This window comes from Bubalus kerabau, chromosome 5 (genome assembly GCF_029407905.1).
Source record: "Bubalus kerabau isolate K-KA32 ecotype Philippines breed swamp buffalo chromosome 5, PCC_UOA_SB_1v2, whole genome shotgun sequence".
In the NCBI taxonomy this organism is placed as follows: domain Eukaryota; kingdom Metazoa; phylum Chordata; class Mammalia; order Artiodactyla; family Bovidae; genus Bubalus; species Bubalus kerabau.
Window position 1 is genome coordinate 7366298 of NC_073628.1, and position 27781 is coordinate 7394078.

General features: G+C 51.9%; 1 protein-coding gene across 2 annotated transcripts; it reads right to left on the reverse strand.

The window, feature by feature from the left end:
• Positions 1–103: 103 nt before the first annotated feature.
• On the reverse strand, positions 104–11100 carry SCYL1 (SCY1 like pseudokinase 1). 2 transcript variants are annotated; one of them, XM_055580819.1, is made up of 18 exons: positions 10923–11100; positions 10448–10588; positions 10115–10237; positions 9806–10032; positions 9277–9367; positions 9044–9199; positions 5981–6139; positions 5001–5108; positions 3859–3972; positions 3298–3453; positions 2593–2781; positions 2397–2472; positions 1964–2128; positions 1681–1823; positions 947–1015; positions 638–850; positions 492–546; positions 104–366 (listed from the first exon to the last, which is right to left on the reverse strand). In XM_055580819.1, exons 1-18 carry the CDS (start codon positions 11031–11033, stop codon positions 242–244), a joined length of 2421 nt encoding a protein of 806 aa, XP_055436794.1. In that variant the 5' UTR covers positions 11034–11100; the 3' UTR covers positions 104–241. The 2 variants fall into 2 exon arrangements, with proteins under 2 accessions (XP_055436794.1, XP_055436793.1); XM_055580818.1 differs by having other exon boundaries at positions 947–1018.
• Between the last annotated feature and the right edge of the window lie 16681 nt (positions 11101–27781).

A 27781-nucleotide genomic window follows, 5' to 3' on the forward strand; every position in this document is an offset into this window, starting at 1 on the left:
TTTTCGAAGTAAATTGATGTTCATGTCCGTGATGGGCGCAGACTCCAAAGGGCAGCGCCAGACTCCAGCCTCCTTGGAGGTGCTGGACTGAGCCCAGCACAACAGGTGTGAAATAGAATTTATTGTGGCTCTGATTATGTACATGTGAGATGTGCCTGGACAGGCTGACCGGGCTCGCATGGTTTGTACAATAAATACATCTGTGGGGCCTCCGAGGCTGGTAAGGGCCCACACCTGCAGTTCAGTCCAGCTTCCGGGTTCCCAGCTTCATGGGGCCCTTGGCTGCCTTTTTCTCAGCGCGTTTTGCCTCCATCTCCCTCCTTCGCTCCTCGCGCTTTTTCCGGGCTAGCTCCGCCTTCGCCTGTCCTGGGAACAAGAAGGGGAGGGCTGAAGGTGTCAGGACAACCTGGGTCTCGGCTTCCCTTCCCATGCCTGCCCCGGTGGAAGGTAGGCCCAGGCCATCAGCCAGCTGGCTGGGGAGAAACACTTACTGCTCTCGGTCTCCAGGCCTTCCCAGTTGTCATCACCCCATGAGTCTCGCCTCGACTGAAAAGGGAGGTGTGGGCTGGAGTGGAGACCTACTCTCAGCTGAGGTCCACCCCAGGTCTGCACCCTCCCACTGGAAAGGCACCAGTACCTGCACCCCAGCCTCCCGATGCACTGACAGGGCAGCAAAAGGGTCGCCTTTGTCACTAGGCTCCGGTCCACCCCAGTTATACTCGCTGGCCAGCCGTGTGCCCTCAGAGGGTGGCGCCAGGGGGCTTGGCTCCTGCCAGTCTTGCTCCCACGAGCCCTCGGCTTCCCAACTGCTCCAGTCTGACTCCTGAGATCTGTGGCCAGGGTTGCTGGCCTGCAGAAGAGGTGGCGGAGACAGTGCTAGAGAAGGGGAGGGAGGAGCAGGGGCACCCCGCTCCCCCATACACACACTCTGTCCCGCCCAGCTCACCTGCCCAGCCCGGCTGGCTTGGTTCCCAGTACTCCAGTCATCCCGCTGAGCCAACACAGATTCAGCCTCCTGCTGCAGGATGGGGAGGAAAGCACGACCATAGAGCCCTCGTGCTCCACCCGAAAGGCCAAGGAAGCCCCCCAGTCTCTGCCTAGCTATGGGCTCCGCCCTTTCTTCTTTTGTCTTCCATCTCATTTTCTCCTCAGCCCTGTGTCCCATCAATAAACTGGACACGCTGAACCAGGCCTGTTGTCACTCCTCTGTGAGGTGGGGAACGAGATCCTGAGTTCCACACCCCTGCCTGCGGCCTCAGGGGCAGAGACTGCTGGCAGCCGGAGCTCTGCCCACCCCGTTCCCTTTAGGACAGCCCCACTCTGGCCTCAGCCCATCCTGAGCCCACCCTCAGGGAGGACAGGTTGGTTGTAGGCCTGGGTGTAACCTCTCTCTGCTGATCACAGGGCAGGGCGGGCCCCAGAAAGGCCATAGAAGGGATGGGCCGTGGAGGGGAGCAAGGAAGAGGAATGGGCAGACCCAACCATCAGCTTGGCCTCTCATTTCTGGAGTTGAGATGGGGCTCAGCTGTTGGCTCCAACCCACAATGGCTGCTCCGTGACTCCTGCTTAGGATACTTGCAGATGAGGAAAGATCTGACTCCGGCCAAGCCCACGAGAGCTCCCCAAATGGCAGTCTGTGGCCCTGCAGCTGGGTCCCTGTGGGAGTTCTCGGCCCCTCACCTCCAGGCTGCCCCAGTCCTCATCATCCCATCTGTCAGCGGCACTGCTGTCCTCTTCCGTGTCCTTGCTCTCCTCCTGGGTCTCCCAGGGGCCTGAGGTCGTAGGTGTGGCAGGCACAGGGGTAGGAGCTGGGGCAGGAAGTCCTGGGGAGCAGAGGCTCACTGAGTTCCCGCCCACTAAGCCCCAGGAAGGCCTCAGCACAGGGCAGAGGTTGCTGGGGCTGAGGGTGTCCCCATCACCATCCTGGGGGGAACTCCAAGCCCTCTCAGTCCAGGACCCTCACCCTCAGGCGCAGGTCTCTGGGGGACGTTGGTCTCGGCCGGGGCAGCCGTGGGATGTGCCCGGATCAGCTTAGAGGTGAGCGAGGAGACCCCCGTCACGGCCCAGCCTGCCCAGCTGGCTGCGGCTCCTCCCATCCCAGGGCTGGAGGCTGCGTGGACATCCTTCTCTGGGCAGGGACAGGAGCGACAGGTACAGACACCTCAGGCCTCCGTGGGGAGGGCGACAGGACGGCACTAACTGAAGCAGAGCGACCTAGAGTGGGCGCCCTCCTCCCCAGGCCTGCACTCTCCCAGCTGTGAAATGGGAGGTAGAAGAGTGCGCAACAGTCTGTCCCCTGGGGCTCTGCAGACACTCCAGCGAGGCAGACGGGGGCCACAACAGGCCAGTCAAGAAAGTGGCAAGAGGAACAGGGAACATGAGCGTGGGCCACTCACCCACTTCGGCCAGCTGTGTGGGGTCCTCTGACACAGACTCCAGTTTGGACAGGAAGCTTCGAATGGCCTTGAAGGCCTGTGGGGCAGCAAGGGGCAGAGCTGGAGCCTCCAAGGTTCCTGTGAGCCCGCCAGGCCAGCTGGGGCCCAGGTACCGCCGGACCCCCAGCCCCAGGGCCCAGCCCCAGCAACACCTCACCTGGTCTCGCACGGATTTCTCAGGATCCACAGTGAGGCCGCAGAGCACAGGCAGGATCTTGTGGGCGCAGTCGTTCATCGAGTAGAGGTTGTGGGTAGCGGCAAAACCCAAAACGCCCGCGACCCGGGATGGTGCAAATGGGTCCTTTGTGGCCCGGCTAAAGGCGGAGGTGAGGACCCTGTGTCTGGTCTGGGGCAGGAAGAGGGCTCCTGGGTATAGGGTCCGTCCTGGGGTCCAGAACTGCCACAACAGAGGCCAACCACAGGGCCTCCAGAGTCTAACAAGTGTGAGTTAATCACTAATGACAACTCTGGATCTTGGCTTGTCCTTCCAGATCACCAGCCCACGGCTCAGAGTGACAGGGGCCAGAGCAGAAGCTGCCCCGGGGCCGGGCCACACCTCCCTGCCTGCCTGCCCTGCTGACCCATTCAATCATTCCTGCTAAGTGCCCGGGGGCTGCAGTGTCTGCATTCACAGACCCTGAGGGGGCAGCCAGACCTAGGTTCGGTTCCAGCAGCCACCACCTACTGGCTGTGTGACCTGGCACAACTTACTCTGTCCCTCAGACATAGGGACTGGAGCACCCAGGGCCTGGATCTGTATGTGTGTGTGTGTGGGGTGACAGCCCCCACACAAGGGGACCTGGCCCTGGGGGATGTGGCTGTGACGCTGACAGAACTCCTGCCACGTGTGCGGGGCACTCACACTGGCACTGAGGTAGGAGCCGATCTTGCCCAGACACACGGTGGTGTTGCAGCGGATGGGGCCCTGCTCGTCCTTGGCCTGCAGCCGCGCAAAGTGCTTCATCAGCTCCACGTTGAGGTTGGTCTCGTTCAGTTTTGGGGCCAGAAGCAGCATGGACTGCAGGGCGGGAGACCGGAGAGTGTGGGCCGGAGTGGGCAGGGTGCCACACATGGGAGGGGCCTCCTGGGAGGGCACCAGTGACCCTGGGTGCTGAGGAGACCTGCCAGAGCCCTCCAACCTGCTCCTGGGCCTTACCCAGAAGGCTTTGGAAGGGGAACCCCCGTCTGTACTCCTGTCTCATGAATGTCTGTTGCACTCAGGACTATTAGCCATACCCACCCTCTTCCCCCACCACCTGCAGTGCTACACCCGCAGCCAGGACCCACATGCAGACAGTGCCTGCCTGCCTCTCCCATATCCTGTTTGAGCCACAGACCAAAACCAAGGCCTCTGTGTCCTCTGATGAGCGCCTCTGAGCCTTAGAAAACCAGTGGTGGCCCCTTTGGGCCTGGGCATACCCACCTTGACTGTCTGCTCCCGGATGGCAGGGTTGGTGTCCAGGAAACCGTGCACAACGTGGGGAAAGATCTGGGTGTTGACTGTTGGCTCATCAAGGTACTGGATGAACTGCTCCATCTGCGGCCCAGGTTGGGGCATGAGAACACGGTGAGGCCTTCCACCCCTCACCAGAGCCAGGGGGCCACCCTTGGCATGGTTTCTCTACCCAGCAGGCACTGGCTGGCCAGGGAGTCTCCTGAGCCCCACACCGTGCCTCTGGTCTCAGGCCCACATGGAATGGAGAGGGTGCTGGGGGCGAGGGACGGGGCTGAGAAGAACCAGGGACTGGGTGCTGGAGAGCCGGAATGGTCACACCCCCTCTCGGAGCCTCCCAACCTTTTCTATAAAAAGGGTATAACCCCTGCGTAGAGGAGTGCTGGGAGGAGGCTGGAGTGTTTGGAGTTGGAGAAGGACTGATACCTGGATACCTAGCGCAGTGGCCCCCCATCCCCGATCCCATCAACCCTGTCCAATGCTCCCAACTGCCTGGGGGTCAGCAAGAGAGACGCTATCCCCCCTCAAGAGGAAATCAACCCTGAATAGTCATTGGAAGGACTGATCCTGAAGCTCCAATACTTTGGCCACCTAATGTGAAGCACCGACTCTTTGGAAAAGACCCTGATGCTGGGAAAGATTAAGGGCAGGAGGAAAAGTGGGTGGCAGAGGATGAGGTGGTTGAATGGCATCACTGACTCAATGGACATGAGTTTGAGAAAACTCTGTGAGATAGTGAAAGACAGGGAAGTCTGGCATGCTGCAGTCCACGGGGTCAGAGTTGGATGTGACTTAGCGACTGAACAACAGAACAACAGGTTCAACCCGGGAGACTGGGCAGCACAGGGAGAAACGTTTGAGCCATGCAGCCTGGGTGGGGGCGTTCCCTAAGCCTCCAATGAGCCCAGTGATTATCTTGACTTCCTGAGAGCACAGCCTCACTGGTCCCTCACCTGTGTGTGTTTCGAGGAGGGGTTTCTGGGGCCCCCATGCAGCCAAAGCAACGGCTCAAGGTATCTGCCTGGGGCTGGAGGTCAGACAGGGGCCTCCCCTGCAGCAAGGGTGAGGTCTGGGTGGAGTAGAAGTGGGCAGGCTCTCCCCACGGCCCCTACCTGCTGCAGGAGGCGAATGCGCATGGCCCGGTCAGTTGAGGAGAACATTTTGACCACGACAGGGATGATCTTCTGCTGATACTCCTCGGCATTGAGGAACTTACCCACCTGAGAAGGAGCAGGAAGAGGGGCTCAGCCACGTCCACACGAGTGGGATGATGTCCCTGGGCTCAGTGAACTTCCTCAGGCTCCCTGCTGATTTCTCAGGGTGGGAACAGGGTGATCGTGGTGGGATGAAGCAGGCATTTCCTCAGCAGCCCCTCTGCCCAGACTCCATGTCAAGTTAGCCCCACCCTTGCCCTTTCTAAGTCAGGCCTCTCTTAGGAGGCTCGCAGAAGCTCTGGGCCTTTCCCTGTAATCAGGCACTAGATCCCATGTGCACACAGGATTCTGCCTGTAACTTCTGGGGGTTCCCAGCTACACAGGATGTACTTGCTGTCTTCCCCACCTCCCCCCACACCAAGTTCCTTTGGGGAAGGGGTTCTCCCACTGAGCAGGGAATGGCAGATGTCCAGCTACTGGCAGGCTGGGATCTGAGGAGGGAGAGAAGATCCAGCCCCAAGAAGCCAAGACAGCTAAGTGCTGAACGGTCAGGAGGGAGGAAGGAAAGCGAGGCGGTGAGCAGCTGACCCCTGGGCACCAGAGTGTCCAGGTCAGACCGGGGAGACTGTCCTGAGGAAATGGAGGAAGGGCTGTAGGCTGTGAGCAAGGGGTCTTTGGAAAAAGAATTTTGGAGGCATAAATTTTCCCTTCACCAAGGACAGGAGGTCCCCATGTCTCCCTGACAGCTGGTCACGTGGCCATGGCCTGCTGAACCGCTGGATGTCAGAGCTCCTCAAGTGGGCTTGGGGCCCCCTGACCAGGCTCCCCTCCCAGGATGTTGGCAAGGCTGGCCCCACCCACAGCCCTCTCTTCTGCCCTTCAGGCCACCCAGCCAGTCTCTGGGCCCCACAGGTACTGAGGCTCCAGGCCCCACTCACCTTGAATAGGGGTGTGAGGACCACGGCCCCCGCATTGCCAAACTCGAAGGCAGTCAGCAGCTGGGGCAGCACCTTGTGCCGGCAGAAATCCTCAGGGAACGAGTCCAGGCTTTTGCTCAGCTCTTGGAAGAACTTTTGCTTCTCAGCTGGCTCTTTGATCTGGGGGAGAGTGGGCAGGAGGCACGGAACAAGAAATCAGCCTGGTCACGGTCCCTTCAGCCAAGGGCCAGGATACGGGGTCACCTCCAACCCGAAGGAAAACAAGCTTGCAGAGCCAGACTGCCTGGGTTCAAAGCCCAACTCTCCCACTCATTAGCCATGTGACTTTAGGGGGCTTTAAGTGGTAAGGAATCCTCCTGCCAATGCAGGAGACGTGGGTTCGATCCCTGGGTTGGGAAGGTCCCCTGGAGAAAGAAATGGCAATCTGCTCCAGTATTCCTGCCTGGAAAATCCCATGGACAGAGCAGCCTGGTGGGCCACAGTCCATCGGACATGACTGAGTGACTGACAGTTTCACTTTCACTAGCGAGTGTGAGACTGAGCAACCAAACAATGTAACCTTGGGCAAGTTCCTCGTGTGAAATGGGGTAATAACTGTACTGCCTCCTAACTTCTGAGGATTCAACCAGAAAAGGCACACAAATGCTGCCAGCGCAGCGCCTGGCACACTGGAGGCGCCCAGTCAGTGGCACTGCCACCTGACCTGCTGCTATGAAAGCGGCCACTAGGGGGATCAAGCCCTTTATCAGTATTGCCTCAGCTCCTCAGGACCGCAAAAGAGACCACTAACCCAGGAGTACCATTAAACGTATGGTACAAGGAAACAGGGAATAAGGGCTTACTCTGCCACCTGGCCCTGTTAGCTTGGGCTCACCGGCAGCTCTGCGGTAGAGGCCGTGGCAGGCTGTCGGAAGGCAGGGATGAGGTGCGTTTACCCCCAGATCTGGTCCTCTCACTGAGCCGAGACAGGCCACACCATCAGCTCAATGGTCTCCCTCCATCCTTCTAACCTCCCCGAGGCTGTCCTATCCACAACTCACATTTCCTGAGCATAGACCACATGGCCAGGCAGGATTATATTCTTAAACCATTACACAGATGAAATGATCCAAGGAAGCTGAGGCACAGAAAGGGCAAGGAGCTTATCCAAAGTCACACAGCTAAGCAGCAGTCAAGGAAGGGTGTGGGGACTTCTCTGGTGGTCTGCTGGTTAAGAATCCACCTTGTAATGCAGGGGATGCGGGTTTGATTCCTGGTTGGGAAACTAAGATCCCACATGCTGTGAAGCAACTGAGCTCACGCACAACTAGAGAGTCCGTGCTCCTCAACAAAAGATCCTGCATGATGCAATGAAGATCCTGTATATCGCAACTAAGACTGGACACAGACAAATAAACAGAAATAAATAAAAAGGAAGGGCGTGGCCCAGTGGGGTGGCACTTCTGCTGTGTTGCACCCTGTGAAGAAGTACTCTTACTCCCCCATTTACAAAGGAAGAGGCTTGAGGTTCAAGGTCACCAGGCAAGAGTCCGGGCATGTGTTACAGCCCCGTCCGGTACGCTTCCACAGTCCCTGTGCTCTTGGTTGTACCCTCATGGCCACAGCCACTGCCTGACCCAGAAATGACCTCTAACTCGGTTTGGGGAGGACCTGATTGGGCTGCAGCAGCTGAGTCTGACATGGCAGGCAGGCTTGGTGCTCTGACACAGGGTTTGGGGGAGCACAGTCCCAGAGAGAGGCCAAGCCACATCCAAGGCTGCCCCCTGACAGTCACAGCTGGGCTCCTCCACCGCTCTGCTCTCTGATGGGAAGGGGGGCCTCCAGGCACGGCCCTCCCACATTCTCCTCGGGACCCTCCAGAAACAGCTTGTTTCCTAAGGGGCGCACATTAAGGAGAAGGGCAGCCCGGCGGAGCCAGCTGTGTGAGAACGCCATGTAACAGAGCTCCTGCTGCCCATACTGCCCGGGGGCGGCAAGGCTCAACTTCTCCAGCACCTTCTCCTTCGGCGCAGGTTCCCATCCTCTGACGGCCCCCCAGCCCCATCTGAGTCAAGACTCCACAGACCAAGGAGGGCCATAGAAGCCCTGTCACTCCTCCCATTCCAGACTCTCATCACCTCTCTGTGCCCCACACAAGGCTGGGGCAGGGGACAGAGCCTCCCTTCTGCATCCCCTACAACAACCCTGTGGGTCAGCAGACACCGCCATTATCCTCACCACACAGATAAGGAAACTGAGGTTCAGTGAGGTTAAGCTGCGGGCTCCCTCCTCACAAAGAGGTTCCCTCTGCCTGGAACTCTCTTCCCCAGTTACCATCCCCATGACTCCCACCTTCACACCCTTCAGGTCACAGTTCAAACGTCACCCTTGAGAACTCTTCCCCAGGCACCACCCTCACTCTTTTCCTTCCGGCACTTATCCAGGAAGCACGTTTCCTCATTTACGTGTTTTCTGTCCCTTTTCCCCAATGACAGTCCCCAAGGGTGGACACCTGAATCATTGACCCCATGCTAGAGCCTTGAGGGCAGGGGTCTGGGTCTGACTCTTCCTCGCCACCCTGCAGCCAACATCAGGGCCAGGGCTGGAATGTATGTGTGCAGTTAACAGAGTGCCAGGTGCACTCACGAAGCACCCACTATGTGCCAGACACTGTACTGTGCACTTCAGACTCAATGACTGCTCACCCGGCTCCTCTGAAGCAGGTACTATTAATAGGACTGAACTTCAGCCGAGGAAAGTCGCACATAAATAATAACTAGAGGGACTTTCCTGATGGTCCAGTGGCTAAGACTCTGAGCTCCCAATGCAGGGGGCTAGAGTTTGATCCCTGGTCAAGGAACGATATCCCACATGCCACAACTAAAGATCTGGCATGCTACAATGAAGATGGAAGATCCTGCAAGATACAACTGAGACCCGGCCCAGCCAAATAAATAGATAGATCAATATTTTAAATAAGCAATAGTTGGAGCCAGGGTATGAACCCAAAGAGCCTAGCTCCATCATCTGTGCACAGAGGTGAGGAATGTAGGGCCAGAGCCCAGGGTGGCACAAGGGGCTCACCTGAATCTCTTCCAGGAAGAGGTTGGTCTCCACGAAGCGGTTGTTCATGAAGCCACCAGGCGCCCGGCAGTTCTGCAGGAAGCGGGCTGGGTTGGGACGCACCTTGGGGTTGGCTCCGACCAGTTCGCAGTAATGGGGCACCAGTGATTTGGGGATCTGCGGGAGAAGGGTCAGGGCAGTGGCTGGTGGGCTGGGGGAGAGGGGCTGGGGTGCAGGTGGAATCGGACACTCACCTTCCCAGGGTTTCGCAGGGCTGCCGCTCGAGGTAGGGGCCCATTGAAGACTTCCCAGATGAGGCAGCCCAAACGCCACATGTCAGCTGACCTGAGACAGTGACCAGAGCTGCTCAGGACTCTGCCACCTGCCAGCACAGGCCTCCAACCTACCCTGGGCACCAGGCACTCACTGCATGGCAAACCCTGGGCTGTGTTCCTTAGCTGATCATCCCATCAGCCTCAAGAAGCAGGTTTCATTAGCCCCAATAGACAGATCAGGAAACTGAGGCTCAGAGAAACAAGGACATCCATCCCAGGTGACATAACATTCAAATTCAGAACCACCTAACCCCAAAGCCTGTGTTTACCCTGCCCTTCCTCCCTGAGGATCCTGGGAGCGAGGAGTGGGCTCCACCCTGAGGACCCTGGTTCCCTCCCCAGCCAAGCAGCAGGGGATGGAGGGAGTGCCAGCTAGTCTAGGGGTCCTGAGACTACAGGAGGCTTCCAGAATAGGGCAGGATGGGGCATACTCCCCCTAGTCACCCACCATTTCTCTCTGACTGCTCTGCCACTACCATCAGCCAACTCCGGGGGATCATACTGCTCAAGCTCAGGGATCCCCTTGCGGGGAGGTCCCCCACCATTGCCCTGGGCTGAATACATGTAGTCCAGGCCCCCAAGCTTCCACTCGCCAGCGCGGTCCACGAACACAGCGGCCATGCAGACATTGTTGTGGATGAGGCTGCAGTCGTTGACCAGGAAGCTGAGGGCTTTCTAGGGGCAGAAGGACCCATCACAGCCCAGTAGCTGCAGCCCCTCCACCCCTGCTCTCATCCCCACTGCCCCCCCACCTCACCACAATCTGGTGTAGCCCCCAGGAGAGCTCCAGCTCCTTCAGGCCACCGGCCTCCGCTCGCGCCTTGAGGTATACTCCCAGCGGGGTCACAGCCTCTGTCACTACGTGGAGGCATTTGTCTGTCTGAAGAAGGGAGCACGGGGTATCAGGGAGGGATGGGGGAGAGCAAGAAGCGATGAGAGACATGATGGGGACAGGGGCAGAGAAGGGGAAGTCAAATCTGGGGGGGTGGGGCGCGGGCGCAGAAGGGCTGGAAATCCACAGGAATACAGAAGACAGGACTGGAAGAAAGTGAGGGACAGAGGTGGGGTAGACTGAGCAGCTGGTAGGTACCTCCAGCCCATCGATGTAGGCAAGGATATTGGGGTGCCGGAGAGTTTTGAGGCGCTTGAAGGCAGCTTTGGCCACCTGGGTCTGCTCTTCGGCACCGGGCTTCACGTCATACACGAAGATGGACACCGGGCTCCCTGTGGCCTGGGGGAGGGCAGAGGGGCCTCAGGTTGCTGACCACTCCACCTCCGAGATAAGTCCCCGGAGTTGGTTCAGTGCCGGAAGAGAAGGGCCGCCGGCCGGGTCTCTCCCCAAGTTCCCTCGGAGATTGAACCCGGCCCACGTAACCCTGGTTGGGTCCGCCTGTGGGTCCCTCGGTCCTTCCGCCCGCCACGTCGACACTGCCCGTCCCCCTCCCTCGGCCCGTAGTCCTAGAGGCCCCGCAGCCACGTCAGGCGGGCGCGACGCGGCGGAGCCGGCGGCGCTGGCTAGGCGAGACCGAGGTCGGCCGAGGCCTGCAGAGCGGGGCCGCTCTCACCTTCTTGCGGCCGCGGTGCAGGACCCAGGGTCCCGGCGGGCTGCCCTCGGGGGGTTCCGGGCTGAGCTCGAACGGGAAATCCCGGACCGGGTCCCGGGCAAAGAACCACATCGTCCCCGCCGCCTCGGCGGCCTCGGGTGCCTGAGCTCCTGGTCCTCCGGCAGCCCGAGCCGGGGCGGGGCGGGGCGAGGGCGGGGCATAACCGGACGGGCGGGGCTTTTGGTCGGTGGGCGTGGTCGGCGGGCGGAGTAGGAGTCGGAGGGTGACTGGGAGACCAACCTTCGGCGCAACTGCTCGGGCGCAGCCAGTTACCAGGTCTGCCCCTCTAGCAGGTCCCCTAAACTCTCAGCCCCTCTGTGTCCTTATATCTAAAATGTGGATGGTAATAGAGTCCACCTCCCAGCGTTATATAAGGATGAGACCTTGAGAAGAAACAGAGGATAGGGAAACCGAGGCAAGGAAGCAGAGAGACAGACAAATGGAAGAGGAAGTCGATAGACAGATATGAAAGGATGCAGTGTTCAGTGGGAAAAAACTTGGGGAGGGCGACTGTCCCCAAGCCAGACTCTCGCACCCACCTGCCGGTGGGCACCTCTAGGATCCAGTGAGGCATCGTGTTGGTGGAATGATGGAGTGACCAGGGGAGAGAGGCATAAGGAAGCAGAACCTCTGAAAAGGAGCGTGTTTGGGGAGCAGAGTGAAGCAAAGGTCCTGGGAAGGTCTAGGAACCCTGGGACAAGGGAGGGAGCCTGGGGAGGGAAAAGGCAGTGAACCTAGGAAAGGAGAAGGGTAGAGGAGGGGCAGCCCAGCAAGTCCAGAAGAAGCCAGGGGGTCAAGAGGGCCCCCTGCTTCCTTGAGCCCAGCAGACTTGGCTCTCTGTCTCTAGGGCCAGCATTCCCTCCAGGTCCCCCAGTGTCTGTGCAGAGAGGGTCTGTCAGCAGCTCAAATGCCTTTCACACTGATGGAGACCTGGCCCCTTAGCTGGACAGAGTCCAGTGTCCAAGAGTGACTGGGCTGGCAAGGGGCTCCTCCAAAAGTAAGGTCTCAGGGGACTCAAGGTTGGGGACAGACCTGCAGCCACACCTGATGGAGCCTGGATGAGAGTTCTGAGATTATGAAACGTCTGGTTGGGACGCCCTTGGGAGCAGATTCAAGGGGAAAGGATGCCAGAGTCAGTAGGTGTTGCTCAGATGGTAAGTCATGTCCGACTCTTTTCAACCCCGTGGACTATAGCCTGCCTGTCCATGGAATTCTCCAGGCAAGAATACTGGAGTGGGTTGCCATCTCTTCTCCAGGGGATCTTCCCAACCCAGGGATTGAACCCAGGTCTCCTGCATTGCGGACAGGTTCTTTACCCTCTGAGCCACCAGGGACACACCCCTTAAAGTCAGTCGATTAAAAAAAAAAAAAAAACCTGATCAAAATTAGTCACTTAGTCGTGTATGACTCTTTATGAACCCATGGACTGTAGCCCACCAACTTCCACTGTCTATGGAATTCTCCAGGCAAGAGTACTGGAGTGGATTGCCATTTCCTGGGTTCAACTCCTGGCCCAGCCCCCATCACTGCCTGTGGGAACTCACATTATCTGGGAGCCTCAGTTCCCCCATCTATAAACTGGGGTGCCTTACCTGACACAGAGCAGCTGCTCAGCAGAGACTTGTCCCTTTTCTCATCCAACTACTTGTGCAGGGCACTCAGAGGGACAATCAGACAGTGCTGGCCGCTTCGGGCAGAATAGAAATATTAACTAGAGAATCTTCTGACTTCCCTGGGAAGATGGGGACAACATTGTGAATTTGGACTTGGCGGTGTTGGGGGTGGGGAGCATCTTGTCATGAAAAGGGAGAAAGTAGGGGGCTTGAATACCAGAATACAGAGTCTGGAACTTTGCCCTACTGAAGCCTGAACTGTGTTTGTGGGATGATGGAGTGTGGCAGGCTGGGGTGGAGTGATGCTTTAGGGTAGAGATCACAGTTGGAGAGGAGGGTTTAACAACACAGGGGCCCGGCGGTGTTGTTTAGTTAGTGGCACATTCTCTTAGCACCTGCCAAACATCAGTCCTGTGCCATGCATGGGGCCTCACCTAGAGAGGAAACCAGAGCAGGAAGGGCAGGGCCACTGAGCTGGGGCAGGGGTGGGGGGCATCTGAAAGTCCCAGTGCACAGAAGAACAGCGAGGAGATACAACAGGATGGACAGGGGACACCAGGAAGAGTTACAAAAGAAGAGCCAGATAAAGGATTGGCCTCCCAGATTCTGTAACTCTGCTTCTCCAGCTGAGCTTGGCATACAGAGGCTAGCAGCCTAGGAAGGGAACAGCCTGACCTCACAGTGTGACCCCTCCATTTCATCGATTACAAAATGGGGATGATACCAACTCCTCATTACTGGCCTATGAGGGGGACCAGTGTTGTTCCCATCTTACAGATGAGGAAACTGAGGCTCTGAAGGCTCACACAGTAGGAAGTAGCAGGGCCTGACTGTTGCTGGCTGCCTTCGTCACCTGCCAGGACAAGTGCAAGCAGCCCTGCAAGCTTGGCCATGACCCAGAGAAGTCCCAGGGTAGGCAGGCCTGGGGTTCAAGGGCACACCAGGCCATTTGCTCCCGAGGAGACACAGTAGGATCAGGAGCATCTTTAGGCAGATGCCTGTTTGAATCCCATTTCTGTGGGAACTTGAACCTATCACTTCACTCCTTTTCCTCATCTGTAAAATGAAGACTCTAAAAGTAACTATATTAAGTGTTTGCCTTTGGAGTTAGTGAAGTATTTGGTCCCATACACTGGGAAGGAAAATGGAAAACCTTGAAAAGCAAGCTGTAAATAACACATGTGGCATGGATGCAAGATAAAGAAGGGTGATTGGACTTCCCTGGTGGTCAAGGGGTTAAAATTCCGTGTTTCAACTTCAGGAGCCACAGGTTCCATCCTCCAGGTAACTAAGACCCTCCATGCCACCAGTGTGACCCCGCCCCCCAAAAGGGAGTGATTGAAAAGGCTCAGTGAAGGAAGTGATTTATTACCCAGAGATCTTTAGGAGATGACATGGGAGATGAAAACAGCCCATTTAGGTGGAAAATAAAACTCTCAGAAGCAGCGCTTCTGACAAGGTAGAACGTTCAGGTCTTGGTGAAGACAGGAAGCTGGTCTTCATGATCAGTGTTAGGACAGTGTTTGCAGTCTTACAGTATGTTAAGGTAACGAAATGATTTTCGTTTCTCCAGGAAATCGATGCTTCTTTATTCCAACTGTAATTTTTTGGTTACTATTAGCTAAGGAACGTTCCTCTCCTCTCATGAAGAGAAACACTTTTCAGTCCCTAAGTTGATAAGAAGCAGTAAAAATCCTTTGATTTTGTGTGTTCAAGTAACAGTCTGACCCTAGAGCATCAAGAGTTGGGGTAACAGCTCAGGATTTCAGGCACTGCTGGTGGGAAATAATTGGCACAGCTGTCGTGAAGGAAGAATTGGAAATAACTGTTAAACGATTTGCCCAGTCATTCCACTTCTAGAAATATATTCTACACAAGTGCTTATACAGGTATGCGAAGATTTATAACAAAGCTATGTAATCCTTAGAGCTTGGATTATCAAGCCAGATTGCCTGTATCCTAACTCTGCTGCTTATGAACTGTGTGACTTTGGGCAAGTTAATTATTCTCCTTGTTCCTCGGTTTTCTCACCTGTCAAATGAGTGGAATAGTAGTATCAAGGTCATAGGTGTGGGAGGCTGAATAATGCCCACTCAAAGATATCCACATCCTGATCCCTGGAACCCATGAATATGTTCCCTTATACAATCAAAGGGACTTTACTGTTTTGATTAAGTTAAGGGCCTTGCGATGGCGAGAGTATACTGGATTATCTGGGCCGGCCTGATGCAGTTACAAGGGTTCTTGTAAGAGGGAGGCAGGAGGATCACAATGAGTAGTCGGAGCAAGAAGGTGGAGTGATGGGAGGAAGAGGTCATGAGCCAAGGAAGGCAGGTGGCCTCTAGAAGCTGAAAAAGACAAGGAAACAAATTCTCTTGTGCAGCTTTCAGAAGGACACAGCCCTACCCACACCTTCATTTTAGATTTCTGACATCCAGACTGTAAGATAATAAATATGTGTTGTTTTAAGCCACGAAGATTGTGGCAATTCGTTACAGCAGCCATGGGAGCTAATACACTAGGCATGTTGTAAGGATTCCTGAGTTAATATGTGTAACTACTGCAGCTCAATAAATGATAGCTCTTCTGTGCAGCAATCACAGGGCTGTTTGTAGTCATGGAAAACTGGAATAATCCCAATTCCATCAGGAATGGTGTGATTCACAACTCCATCCATACTATAGAAGCACAACAATAGTTGCTAAGAAAGAGGCTGCTCTACAGGTACTGACATAGAGAAATGATGATTGTGGTAGAGATATTACAACTGTTTTCTGAGTGCTCACTGCCCCACAGGCACTGAGCTAGGAGCTCTCCCTGCAGGATCTCGTCTCATCTTTGTAACAATGTATGGGACCTGTGCCAGTCAGGGGGAAAAAAAAAGTTATTTTAATAGGGAAAGTCTAATATAAAGAATCATTAACTGTTTATATTAGCCTTAAAGTCTAATATAAGAATTATTTGGGCTTCCCTGGTAGCTCAGCTGGTTAAGAATCTGCTTGCAATGCAGGAGACCCCAGTTCAACTCTTAGGTTGGGAAGATCTGCTGGAGAAGGGATAGGCTACCCACTCCAGTATTTTTGGGCTTCCCAGGTGGCTCAGCTGGTAAAGAATCTGCCTGAAATTTGACCTTTATAACAGTGTAGGGGATCTGTGCCAGAGAAAAACCACAAAGTGATTTGAACAGGAAAAGTCTAATATAAAGAATTATTAACTGTTTATATTATACATATTAAAGTCTAATATAAGAATTACTTATATTTTATAAATATATTTATTTAAAATAAATATATTTATATTTTTATAAATGTATATTATTTATACTCTGTGACCCCATGGACTATACAATCCATGGAATTCTCCAGGCCAGAATACTGGAGTAGACTTTCCCTTCTCCAGGGGATCTTCCCAACCCAGAGATCGAACCCAGGTCTCACACATTGCAGGCTGATTCTTTACCACCTGAGCCACAAGGGAAGCCCGTATAAGACTTATATTAAAGTCTAATATAAAAATTATTTACAGGGGGTTGGGATAACCAGGAACTGACTAGTAAGAAGTAAAGAGAACTCTAAAGGGCACAGGAATAGCAAATATAAGTAGCAGCTCCCATCCCCAGGGCTGGGCTGAGATCCAGACCTGTTGGAGAGGGAATGGCTGGGGCTCATTGGATAGTAGAGAAGTTACTCAAATGCTGTGCACACCCCGTGAAACTTGCTGGAAAACCACCCCCTACTATGCTGGGAAAAACTGTTCACGAAGAGTCTCCCTAGAGGCGTTCCACTCCTCCCAGGTTGCGGGCTAAGGGCTGCTGGCCACCTGCACTGCAGAGACCCAGGGCTGCAAAAGCTGCCTCAGGAAGCTGAGCTGGGGAGGCTGGGTCCCCTGCGGAAGTCCGCCGAGATGCTCATCAAAACCCGGAAGTAAAACCTTTTCCTCAAGCAGTGTCTGTTTGCGCCCTCTACTGGCAAAATTTAACATTCAGCCATCTGGCAAAGGAAAAAAAATGTAAAGGGCCTGGATTCATATTCACAGAGAAGGCAAACATGATAAATTTGGAGCTGAGAGTCAATAAATTAATAACTGGAACGGAATCATTAGTTTGACTTTTACAAGTAAGGAAACTGAGGCTCCAGCGAAGGGAAACGGCACAACCAGAGCTAGCATTTGCTTTGCTCTTGTTCAGGGGCCAAGTCGTGTCTGACTCTTTGCGACCCCAAGGACTGTATCCCACCAGGCTTCTCTGTTCTCCGCTATCTCCCAGAGTTAGCTCAAATTCATATCCATTGAGTGGGTGATGCTGCCTAACCATCTCATCCTCTGCCACCCCCTTTTCTTTTTGCCTTCAAACTTTCCCAGTATTAGGGTCTTTTCCAATGAGTTGGCTCTTTGCATCAGGTGGCCAAAGTATTGGAGCTCCAACATCAGCTACAGTCCTTGCAATGAATATTGCTTTGTTCTACAAGGTGATTAAAAAGCAAATTGCAAAATTATCCACATTATATCATTGTGGTGATAAGTCCACTGGCCTTAAACGTGCACAGACATACTCCCCAGCATGAAGGAATGTATACTGAACGCCAGTGGTTTCCTCTAGGATGCAAGGATTACAGGGCGTCCTCCTATATATTCTTAGGTTGACGGTAGAAAATTGCTGTCTTTAGAAGAACTAAAGAGCCTCGTGATGAAAGTGAAAGAGGAGAGTGAAAAAGTTGGCTTAAAGCTCAACATTCAGAAAACTAAGATCATTGCATCCAGTCCCATCACTTCATGGCACATAGATGGGGAAACAGTGGGAAAAGTGGCTGACTTTATTTTTCTGGGCTCCAAAATCACTGCAGATGGCGAATGCAGCAATGAAATTAAAAGATGCTTATGCCGTGGAAGGAAAGTTATGACCAACCTAGACAGCATATTAAAAAGCAGAGACATTACTTTGCCAACAAAGGTACGTCTAGTCAAGGCTATGGTTTTTCCAGTGGTCATGTATGGATATGAGAGTTGGACTATAAAGAAAGCTGAGTGCCAAAGAATTGATGCTTTTGAACTGTAGTGTTGGAGAAGACTCTCAACAGTCCCTTGGACTGCAAGGAGATCCAACCAGTCCATCCTAAAGGAGATCAGTCCTGGTTATTCATTGGAAGGACTGATGTTGAGGCTGAAACTCCAATACTTTGGCCACCTGATGCGAAGAGCTAACTCATTGGAAAAGACCCTGATGCTGGGAAAGATTGAGGGCAGGAGGAGAAGGGGACAACAGAGGATGAGATGGTTGGAGGACATCATCAACTCGATGGACATGGGTTTGGGTGGACTCCAGGAGTTGGTGATAGACAGGGAGGCCTGGCGTGCTGCGGTTCATGGGGTTGCAGAGTCGGATGCTACTGAGTGACTGAACTGAACTGAATTTATCAAAAAATAGTGAAATATTGGCAAATTTATAAGTGCAACATAATATTTATTTCTGAGATGTGATGTTTGAAGTTTTCACAATGTGTGAATTCCTTTTGCAAACAGGAAATTATGTATATATGTATATGTACATTTATACTTACATACATATGTGTATACATATAATTTCATTGTATATGTGTAATTATATATTTTTCATTATAAAAACATATATAACGTGAAAGTGAAAGTCGCTCAGTTGTATCTGACTCTCTGCGACCCCATGGACTATACAGTCCATGGAATTCTCCATGCCAGAATACTGGAGTGGGTAGCCTTTCCCTTCTCCAGGGGATCTTCCCCGCCCAGGGATGGAACCCAGGTCTACCACATTGCAGGGGATTCTTTACCAGCTGATGTAAAAGAACATATTATGCATACATGTAGGTTTTGGAAAGTCTCCCCTCCAACTGTCTCTCTCTTTTCTTTTTTTTCAATTTTAAAAACGTATTTATTTATTTAGTTTTGGTTGCATGGGGCCTTCATTCCTGTGCGTGAGCTTTCTCTAGTTGCGGCTAGCGGGGGCTACCCTTTGTCGTGGTGTGTGGACTTCTCATTGAACTGGTTTCTCCTGTAGTGGAGCACAGGCTCTCGAGCGCGGCTTCAGTAGCTGTGCTGCATGGGCTTAATTGCTCCACAGACATGTAGGATTTTCCCAGATCAGGGATCGAACCCATGTCCCCTGCATTGGCAGGCAGATTGCTATCGGCTGCACCACCAGGGAAATCCAACTGTCTTTTGCCAGTAGTAGTATCTTCCCCTACAATACAGTAGAAACTTTAACTAACAGAGATCCAAAGACTTCAGAGGAAACTATTTCTCCTTCAGTTCACCGCAAGATCCCAAGAGCTACTTGCTAATGGTCCGTGCTTTGTTTCTTGATGACTTACCACAGGATAAAACCATCAGTTGTGTTTTTTCTACTTATTTTATGAGATGTAAGTCATGAAACAGAAAAAAAATGCTATTAAACAACGGTGGGTTTTTTGTGGCAGTTACCCAAATGTCATTTTAGAAAGTATTTCAATTGTGCTTTGTATTAAGTCTAAAAATTGATAATTAAAGAAAGCATTTAGGGACTTCCCTGGTGGTTCAGTGGTTAAGACTCCATGCTTCTACTGCGGGAAGCATAGGTTTGATCCATGGATGGGGAACTAAAGATCCCACATGCCATGCTGCTACTGCTGCTAAGTCACTTCAGTCGTGTCCGACTCTGTGCGACCCCATAGACGGCAGCCCACCAGGCTCCCCCGTCCCTGGGATTCTCCAGGCAAGAACACTGGAGTGGGTTGCCATTTCCTCCTCCAAAGCATGAAAGTGAAAAGTGAAAGTGAAGTCGCTCAGTCATGCCCGACTCTTAGCGACCCCATGGACTGCAGCCTACCAGGCTCCTCCGTCCATGGGATTTTCCAGGCAAGAGTACTGGAGTGGGTTGCCATTGCCTTCTCCAAACATGCCATGTGGCATATCCAAAAAAAAAGTTAATTTACTCACTCAAAAGAGAAGAAGAAGAAGAAATATCTCATATCAATAACTTAAACGTCTATCTTAAGACATCAGATAAAGAGAAAACTAAGCCTACAGCAAGTGGAAGGAAGGAAACAATAAAGATGAAAGTGGGAATTGGGAGTGGGAAAATTGATTGAAGGGGGTCAAAAGGTACAAATTTCCAGTTATAAAATTAACAAGCTATGGGGAGATACTGTAGAGCATGGTGACTATAGTTTCTAATACTGTATGGCATATTTGAAAGTCGGTAAGAGAATGGATCTTGAAACTTCTTGTCTCAAGAAAAAAATGGTTTGCAATCCCAATGAAAAATAAATGCAAGAAGGTAAATTGGTTGTCTGAGCAGTCTTTACAAATAGCTGATACCACTTTAAAGACAGACTGTGAAGAGGAACTAAGTGCCTCTTGATGAGGGTGAAAGAGGAGAATGAAAAAGCTTCCTTGAAACTCAACATTAAAGAAACAAAGATCATGGCATTCAGTCCCATCATTTTGTGGCAAATAGAAGGAGTAAAAGTGGAAGCAGTGACAGATGTTATTTTGTTGGGCACCAAAATCACTGGGGACAGTGACTCCAGCAATGAAATTAAAAGACGCCTGCTCCTTGGAAGGGAAGTGATGACAAACCTAAGCAGCATATTAAAAAGCAGAGACGTCACTTTGCGGACAAAGGTCCATATGGTCAAAGCTGTGGTTTTTCCGGTAGTCATGTACAGATGTGAGAGTTGGGCCCTAAAGAAGGCTGAGCAGCAAAGAATTGATGCTTTCAAATTGTGGGGCTGGAAGAGATGCTTGAGAGTCCCTTGGACAGCAAAGGAGGTCAAACCAGTCAATCCTAAAGGAAATCAACCCTGAATATTCATTAGAAGGACTGATGCTGAAGCTGAAGCTCCAATACTTTGGTCACTTGATGTGGAGAGTCGATTCATTGGAAAAGACCCTGATCCTGGGAAGGATTGAAGGCAGGAGGAGCAGGGAGCAGCAGAGAATGAGATGGATGGTATCACCAACTCAATGGACTTGAATTTGAGCAAATTCCAGGAGACAATGGAGGACAGAGGAACCTGGTGCGCCAAAGTCCATGGGGTCACAGAGTCAGACACGACTTAGCAACTGAATAACAATGGTAATGGATGATAACTGAACTATTTTGGTGATCATTTTGCTCTCTCTCTGTATATAATTGTTATGTTGTACATCTGAAACAAAAAATTAAGTCTATTTCTCAATAAAACTAGAAAAAGATTTTAAATTTTTAACTTTTTTTTTAAAAAGTGGAAATTAATGAAATAGAAAATAGAAAAACAAAAGAGAAAAATTAACGAAACCAAAATCTAGTTCTTTGAAGATATCAGTAAATTTGAAAAACCTTTAGCTGGGTTGACTAAGAAAAAAGAAGATTCAAGTTAATAGAATCAAAAGTGGAAAAAGGGACTGTATTAATGACTTTATAGAAATTAAAAAAAGATTATAAAGGAATACTATAAGTAATTTATGTCAATAGACTAGATAACTTAGGTGAAATGGACAAATTTTTAGATGATACAAACTCCCAAAATTGACTCAAGAAGAAATGTGTGCACACATGCTAAGTTGCTTCAGTTACATCCAACTCTGTGAGCCTATGGACCCACCAGGCTCCTCTGTCCGTGGGATTCTCCAGGCAAGAATACTGGGTTGGTATCCTCCTCCGGGGATCTTCCCGACCCAGAGATTGAACCCAAATCTCTGTCTCTCCTGCATTGGCAGGTGGGTTCTTTACCATTAGTGCCACCTGGGAAGCCCCCAAGACAAAATAAACAATGTGAATAGATCTGTAACAAGTAGAGATTGAATTAATAATCAAAACCAATTCCCTGGCAGTCCAGTGGGTAGGACTCCACACTTTCACTGCTGGGGTCCCAGGTTTGATCCTGATCAGGGAACTAAGATCCCACAAGCTGCCTGCGTGGTGTGGTCAAAAAACAAAAAAAAAAAAACCTGCACACACAGAAAAATCCAGGCCCAGATGATTTAATTGGTAACTTTCACCAAACATTTAAAAAAGAAGATCAATTCTTCACAAATACACAATCTCAACCAGAATTCCATAGGGCTTCTTTGCAGAAATTAACAAGCTGATTTTAAAATTCACATGTGATTGCAAGGGATTCAAAGTAGCCAAAACAATCTCGAAAAAGAACAAAGTTGGAGGATTCACTCTTCCTGATTTCAGAACTTACTCCAAGGCAATAGTAAGCAAAAAAGTGTGGTGTCATAAGGATAAACATACAGAGAAATGGAATAGAATTTAGAGTTCTGAAAAACCTTGAATGTGGTGGTAGTTACACAGGTAATTTGTCAGAGCTCATCAACCTACATCCTTAAAAGACATGAATTTTATTGTATGTAAACATAGAGTTGAGCTAAAAAAAAAAAAAATGCCTCCTGGTTCAAAGAAGAAACCAAAATACAATACAGTGTTCAGCATTTCACCCAGCCAGAGGGGTTTTACATTTACCCACAATAGACTGTGGTGTTTGACAAAGTGCCAATTTAGCTGCTTTTGGCTTATCTGATGCTGTTTGTCTGCAGATAAAATTGTTTCCCAACTGCTTCCTGTGGGAGACTTGGAAGGAGTCCTTGGTTTGAGGCGGGGAAGATGGAACCAGGAAGTGAGAACGGGCAATCACGGAAGGCCCCTCAGTCAGGTGACGGAGCTTGACTCTGGGAGAAAACGAGGTGGGTGGCAGGATCAGATTTGCACATTAGAAGCATCTATCAGGCCACAGCCTGGGAAAGGACTGGAAGGGGTAAAATTATCATGTAGAGAATTCTCAGGAAGGGTTGTAGATGTGAGTACAGGGAGCTGGTGGCTGGACCAGGGCAGAGGCAGTGGGCAGTGGGAGGCATGGGTGATGCTGAAGCGGGGCAGGAGGTGGAGAGTCAGGAGGAAGAAGGGAATCTGGGGTGGGGAGCAGGAGAGGGGAGAGTCACACAGGAGGAGAGAGGCCCAAGGACCGCATGGGGCAGAGAGGTGGGGTACTTTGTGAGCAGGGTAATGGTGTTGTAGCCACATGTTCTGGGAAACAAACTCACTCAGAAGGACAATGCAGATAGTGGAGTGCAGTTTATTATACCAGTGGGCCCATGGCAGAGTCTCCTCTTAGCCAAGGAGCCCGACCAGTTTTTGTGAAAACCTTATGTACCCAAAGTGTACATGCCCAAACCCACTTCCCCAAATTCCCTGAAACTAGTCTGAACAAAGGAAAAGAAAGATACAATCAAAGTTAACCCGTGATTCATATGCCTTCAGCCTAGGTAGTTAACAGTGGACAGTTATCAACAGGCCTGTGGTCATACCCCAATAAGCATAATAAAATTTATGGTTCTATTGGGTTACACAGATGTATGAGCCCTGGGGCTCTTCCATCAGGGGGGTCTGGTTTTCCAGTTGGTATTGTTAGGTAGGCAGAATAGGGAAAAGGAGTCCAAAATGGCGGTGGCTAAAAGACAAGGAAGGGAAAAGCCCTCGAAAATAGAACAAAAGAAGGTCCGAGGACCGAGGACCGAGGACCGGAGTGAGGACCTCAGGTAAAACAAACAGCACTCCTGGCTGGCCCAGTTTACATAGGACAGGCCCAGGGAGAGATAAACATTTAAAAAGAGGAGACAAAGGTAGCCCTCGAGCTCACGCATTGCCCTGGGGCGTTCTTCTCTTCAAGTCTTAGGATCTACATGCCCTCACACATCAGAGATGGATTTTCCTGCTATCTTCTAAATAAAATAGAGCTGTAACACTGATATGTCTAAGAGCTATAACATGGTCCTTTCGAGACCTGAGAGCTGTGACATGCTGAGGGGGCTTTAATGTCCGTCACTCCAAATCTTTGTTGTGACGAGACAAAGAACCGAGGAACATACATTCACGTGACAGTACGTCATTTCCACAGATACTAGGCATATAGCTCAAAGTCCACAGTCCGGCCCAAGAAGGAGTCCTGCTTTCAAGATGGAGCCTGTTCTGCCTGTCTCCTCCTTCAGTGGCAGACAGCTCTGAGGACTGAAACTGGGGCAATGTAGGATGCCAAGAGCTTCATCCTTGGGAGATTCCCATCTGGAGATTCCTCAAATGGCCCAGAGGAACCAGAAGCAACTTGTGAGGACTCAGGGTCCAAGAAGGCAGAATGTGGGACAGAGGCAGTTTCTGAAAAGCAACAACTGAATCCAGACAACATCTTCAGGTGCTGAGAAGTGAGGGCTACCGAAAGTGCCATTCCAGCTCAACTGGCTGTGAAAGCAGACAGTGAAATAAAGATGTTTCAAACAAAGGCTCTAAGTATTTACCGCTCAGAAATCCTTGCTGAGAGAACTTCCAGAACCTTAGGAAGAAGGACCTTGGGACTTGGTGGTCCAGTGGCTAAGACTCCATGCTCCCAAGGCAGGGGTCCTGGGTTCAATCCCTGGTCAGGGAACTAGACCCCACAAGCCACAACTCCGAGTTTGCATGCCACAACTAGTACAGACCTCATGCAGCCAAACAAATATTTTTTAAAAAAGGACCTTGAGCCCAGAAGGAAGAAATAGGATCCAAGAAAGCAATGGGGAGCTGAGCAGCTGGGGCACAAGTAGGCCAGTGTGAAAAATCAGCATCCTGGGTACAAATGTATCAAGTGAAGTGAAAGTTGCTCAGTTGTGTCCAACTCTTTGCAACCCTCTGGACTCTACAGTCCATGGAATTCTCCAGGCCAGAATACTGGAGTGGGTAGCTATTCCCATTCTCTAGGGGATCTTCCCAACATAGGGATCAAACCCAGGTCTCCCGAATTGTAGGCGGATTCTTTTTTTTTTTTTTTTTTGTCTTTTTAAAATAATTTTTTGTTGTTGTTGCAGGTGGATTCTTTACCAGCTGAGCCACAAGGGTAGCCTACTCCAGCAGATCCCTTCTCCAGCAAATCTTCCCAACCTAGGAATTGAACTGGTCTCTCCTGCATTGCAGGCAGATTCTTTACCAGCTGAGCTACCAGGGAAGCCCTTGTATGCTGCTGCTGCTGCTGCTAAGTCGCTTCAGTCGTGTCTGACTCTGTGCGACCCCATAGACGGCAGCCCACCAGGCTGCGCCATCCCTGGGATTCTCCAGGCAAGAGTACTGGAGTGGGGTGCCATTGCCTTCTCCAAGCCCTTGTATGAGTGACACCAAAAGATTAGAAATAAGTGCAAGTTGTGAAAAATGAAAGTATTAGTCGCTCAGTCATGCCCATGTCTTTGTGACCCCATGGATTGTAGCCTGCCTAGCCCCTCTGTCCATGGAATTCTCCAGGCAAGAATTCCAGAGTGGGTTGCCATTCTCTTCTCCAGGGGATCTTCCCAACCCAGGGATCGAACCCAGGTCTCCTGAATTGCAGGCAGATTCTTTACTGTCTGAGCCACCAGGGAAGCCCTGAAGCTTTGGAAGGAGAGGAAAAAAGAAATCAAGAGAAAGTGAATGTTGGGGAGGCCCAAGAAAAGATCTGGAGTGGGGATTGGGGTGGGGCGGTCCGCACAGCTCAGGGGTGACATAGAGTAGGTTGGGAACCATGATCACCTGGAATTGAGGATGTAACTCCACGGACAGACAGACTTTCAGCCTCCTGTCTTGGCTCTCCCTTGGGCTGACGTTCCCCCTGTCCTCCCAACATTTTGTCGAGATTGAATTCAGATGCCTGCTTCTCCAGGAAGCCTACCCTCCTCCCAGCCCTGAGGCTCCTGGCCTGACCCTAAGGGCCTGTGCACCTAGCGTTAGTGAGCATGTCAGGGCTGATGGTGTTAGGGCCCATGCCTACTCTGTCACCAGGCCCAGGCCCAGCTGGCTGGTGAATGTGTGCTGAGAATGTGAGTTGAGTGTGTGCCAGGCTGCCTGGGTTCAAACCTCAGTGCAGTGACTACTGATGGTGTGGATGACTGTTATGAGTGGGTGAGTGCAAGCAGGATGGGACAGTCTAGTGAGGCAAAGGGATGAAGGGACTGCACTGTCTCCAGGTGGCCTGGCTCCACGTGGGCAGAAATGGGTGCAGCTTGAGCCACCTGTTTGGCTGTCAGTTGCCTGAGCCAGGGAATGCCTGGTTCCCAGTAACACCATTTCAGCACTGGCCTGGGAACCTGTCAGCTTCTGCCACCACCCTCGCCCTCCCCCAGCATCACTTCTCTGGGGAAAGTGGCCCAGGTCAGATGAGGGTGAGACACTCCCATCCCCCTCTGCTCTACGTGCTGGCATCTTCCTTCCCAGGTTTGTTGGCCGCCTACCACCCTGTACTCCCACTGCATTGTTCCAGGTTCCAGGTAGAGCCCTTTTGACTCCACTTTCTCTGGTGGCTCAGACGGTAAAGAATCTGCCTGCAACACAGGAGACCGGGGTTCAATCCCTGGGTTGGGAAGATGCCCTGAAAAAGGAAAAGGCAACCCACTCCAGTATTCTTGCCTGGAAAATCCCATGGACAGAGGAGCCTGGCAGGCTACAGTCCACAGGGTCGCAAAGAGTTGGACGTGACTGAGCGACTAATGATGCCCTTTCGGGGCACTTGGGCTGCCAGGAGGCCTTGTGTGGTTTCTTTCCCTGGTGGGAAGAGGAGGGGATGACCACACTGTGTGCTGGGTATTGGCAGTGTCCGTATGACAGGTTTGTGATGCTGAATCCCAGTGGTGCCTTCAGAGTTCCCATCCCTGGTCACAGGCGCCAAGGTGGGCTGGGGGGAGGGTGGCTTCCAGGGAAGAATTTTAGGCTGAGGAACTAAGGCCAGGCAGCTGGTCTGGCCAGGGCAAGTCATCCCAGGTCATCTCATGGAGTTTGGGGTTTTAAATGCCATCTACATCCCTCACCACAGTGGGAACCCTCCCCTTTGCCCAGCCCAGATGTCTAACAGACTCCTTAAACAGCTCTCCATGTCCCCAGCTAGCTCAGCAACTCCACCCTTCCAGGCCAGAAGCCAAGGTAACCCCAACGCTTCTGCTCCCATCCCCGAAGGCCACCAGCATGGGGACTGGGGCTCCAGTCACCTGGCACCGCCACCTCCGCTGCCCCTCCCCCAGCCACAGGGCACCAGCCTCTCTTGCTGGGTCCTAAGGCAACTGATGCCCCCTGCAAGCCCCTGTTCTCCAGCCCCTAGAGAGATCTTTAGAGAAGGTAAGGCAGGGCACCTGACTCCACTGCTCAAGACCCTCCAACAGTTCCCACTTCACTTAGCATCCTGCCTTAGGCCTGCAAGTCTAGGACCACCCGTTCTGTTTCCATTCTGCCCACTCTCAGGCTTGGCAGGATTGCCGTCCAAAGCTGAGTGCTCTCGGCTCAACCAAATCTGATCCATGATTCCATTTGTTCCAGATTGTTCCAAACTGTTGTGTTGAGTTCAGTAATGAGTCTCTTTCCTTGGATGTTGAATTAGTTGTTGATGTTGTAATGTTGTAAGAGTGTGTCGATTTGATGTGTTTCTTGGTTAAAAAAAAAAGTCACTATATCTCGCTGTAATATTTTTGCAATTTTTCTATAAGTCTAAAAGCAGTATAAAACAAAAAGTTTATGAAGATAAAAAAGAAAGGGGATTTTCTGGCGGCCCCATGGTTACGACCCCATGCTCTCAATGCCAGGAACCTGGGTTCAAGCCCCGATGGGGGAACTGAGATCCCACAAGCTGCATGGTGCAGCCAAAAAATAGTCACTGTCAAAAACTTCCTTAATTTTGTAAGAGCTGCTCTGGCAAGTGTGCAACAACACCAGGGGCTGCGACCAGGGCTCTCACGTGCACACGTGTACATGCACATCTGTTCAGGACGGTGTGGTCCTCCTGTTTTAGTGGAGTGAGCCAGAGCATGGTCCTGGGTCGGTGCCCAGGTAGGGCTTGGATGGGAACCAAGACACAGGCTCCAGGAGGTTGGGGATCATGCGTGATGGGGGCTCCAGGCAAGACGGCCCAGATGAGGGCTGAGGGAGGGGGCTGAACCTCGAAGGAGTGGGATTCACCCTGGAGATTGGTGAGGGCAGAGAGTATTCTAGAAAGGGGGAAAGGCATGAGGGAAGGCCAGAGACAGGACAGGAGAAGATGTGTGTGGGTGTGAGTGGTTCCTGTAAGGGGAAGGAAAGACTGCCAGTCAAGTGGGGTGTGGGTATCAGAGGTTGGGTGGAGGCCAGTGAGGTGGGCACAGCTGGAATCGGCAAGGGAACCCTAACGGAATCTGTGAAAGCAGAGGAGCAAGGAGCAGAGATGGGCCTGGAACACACCCCAACCTTGGGGAAGT

Bases quoted from the DNA above. Each gene is read 5' to 3' on its own strand.
- SCYL1 (XM_055580818.1), bottom strand. From the start codon at position 11,033: ATGTGGTTCTTTGCCCGGGACCCGGTCCGGGATTTCCCGTTCGAGCTC. The intron at 6,140-9,043 runs GTGAGCCCCTTG...ACTCTCCCCCAG, and splicing joins TCTTCCTGGAAGAGATTCAG to ATCAAAGAGCCAGCTGAGAA. The intron at 5,109-5,980 runs GTGAGTGGGGCC...GCTCCTTCTCAG, and splicing joins TCCTCACACCCCTATTCAAG to GTGGGTAAGTTCCTCAATGC.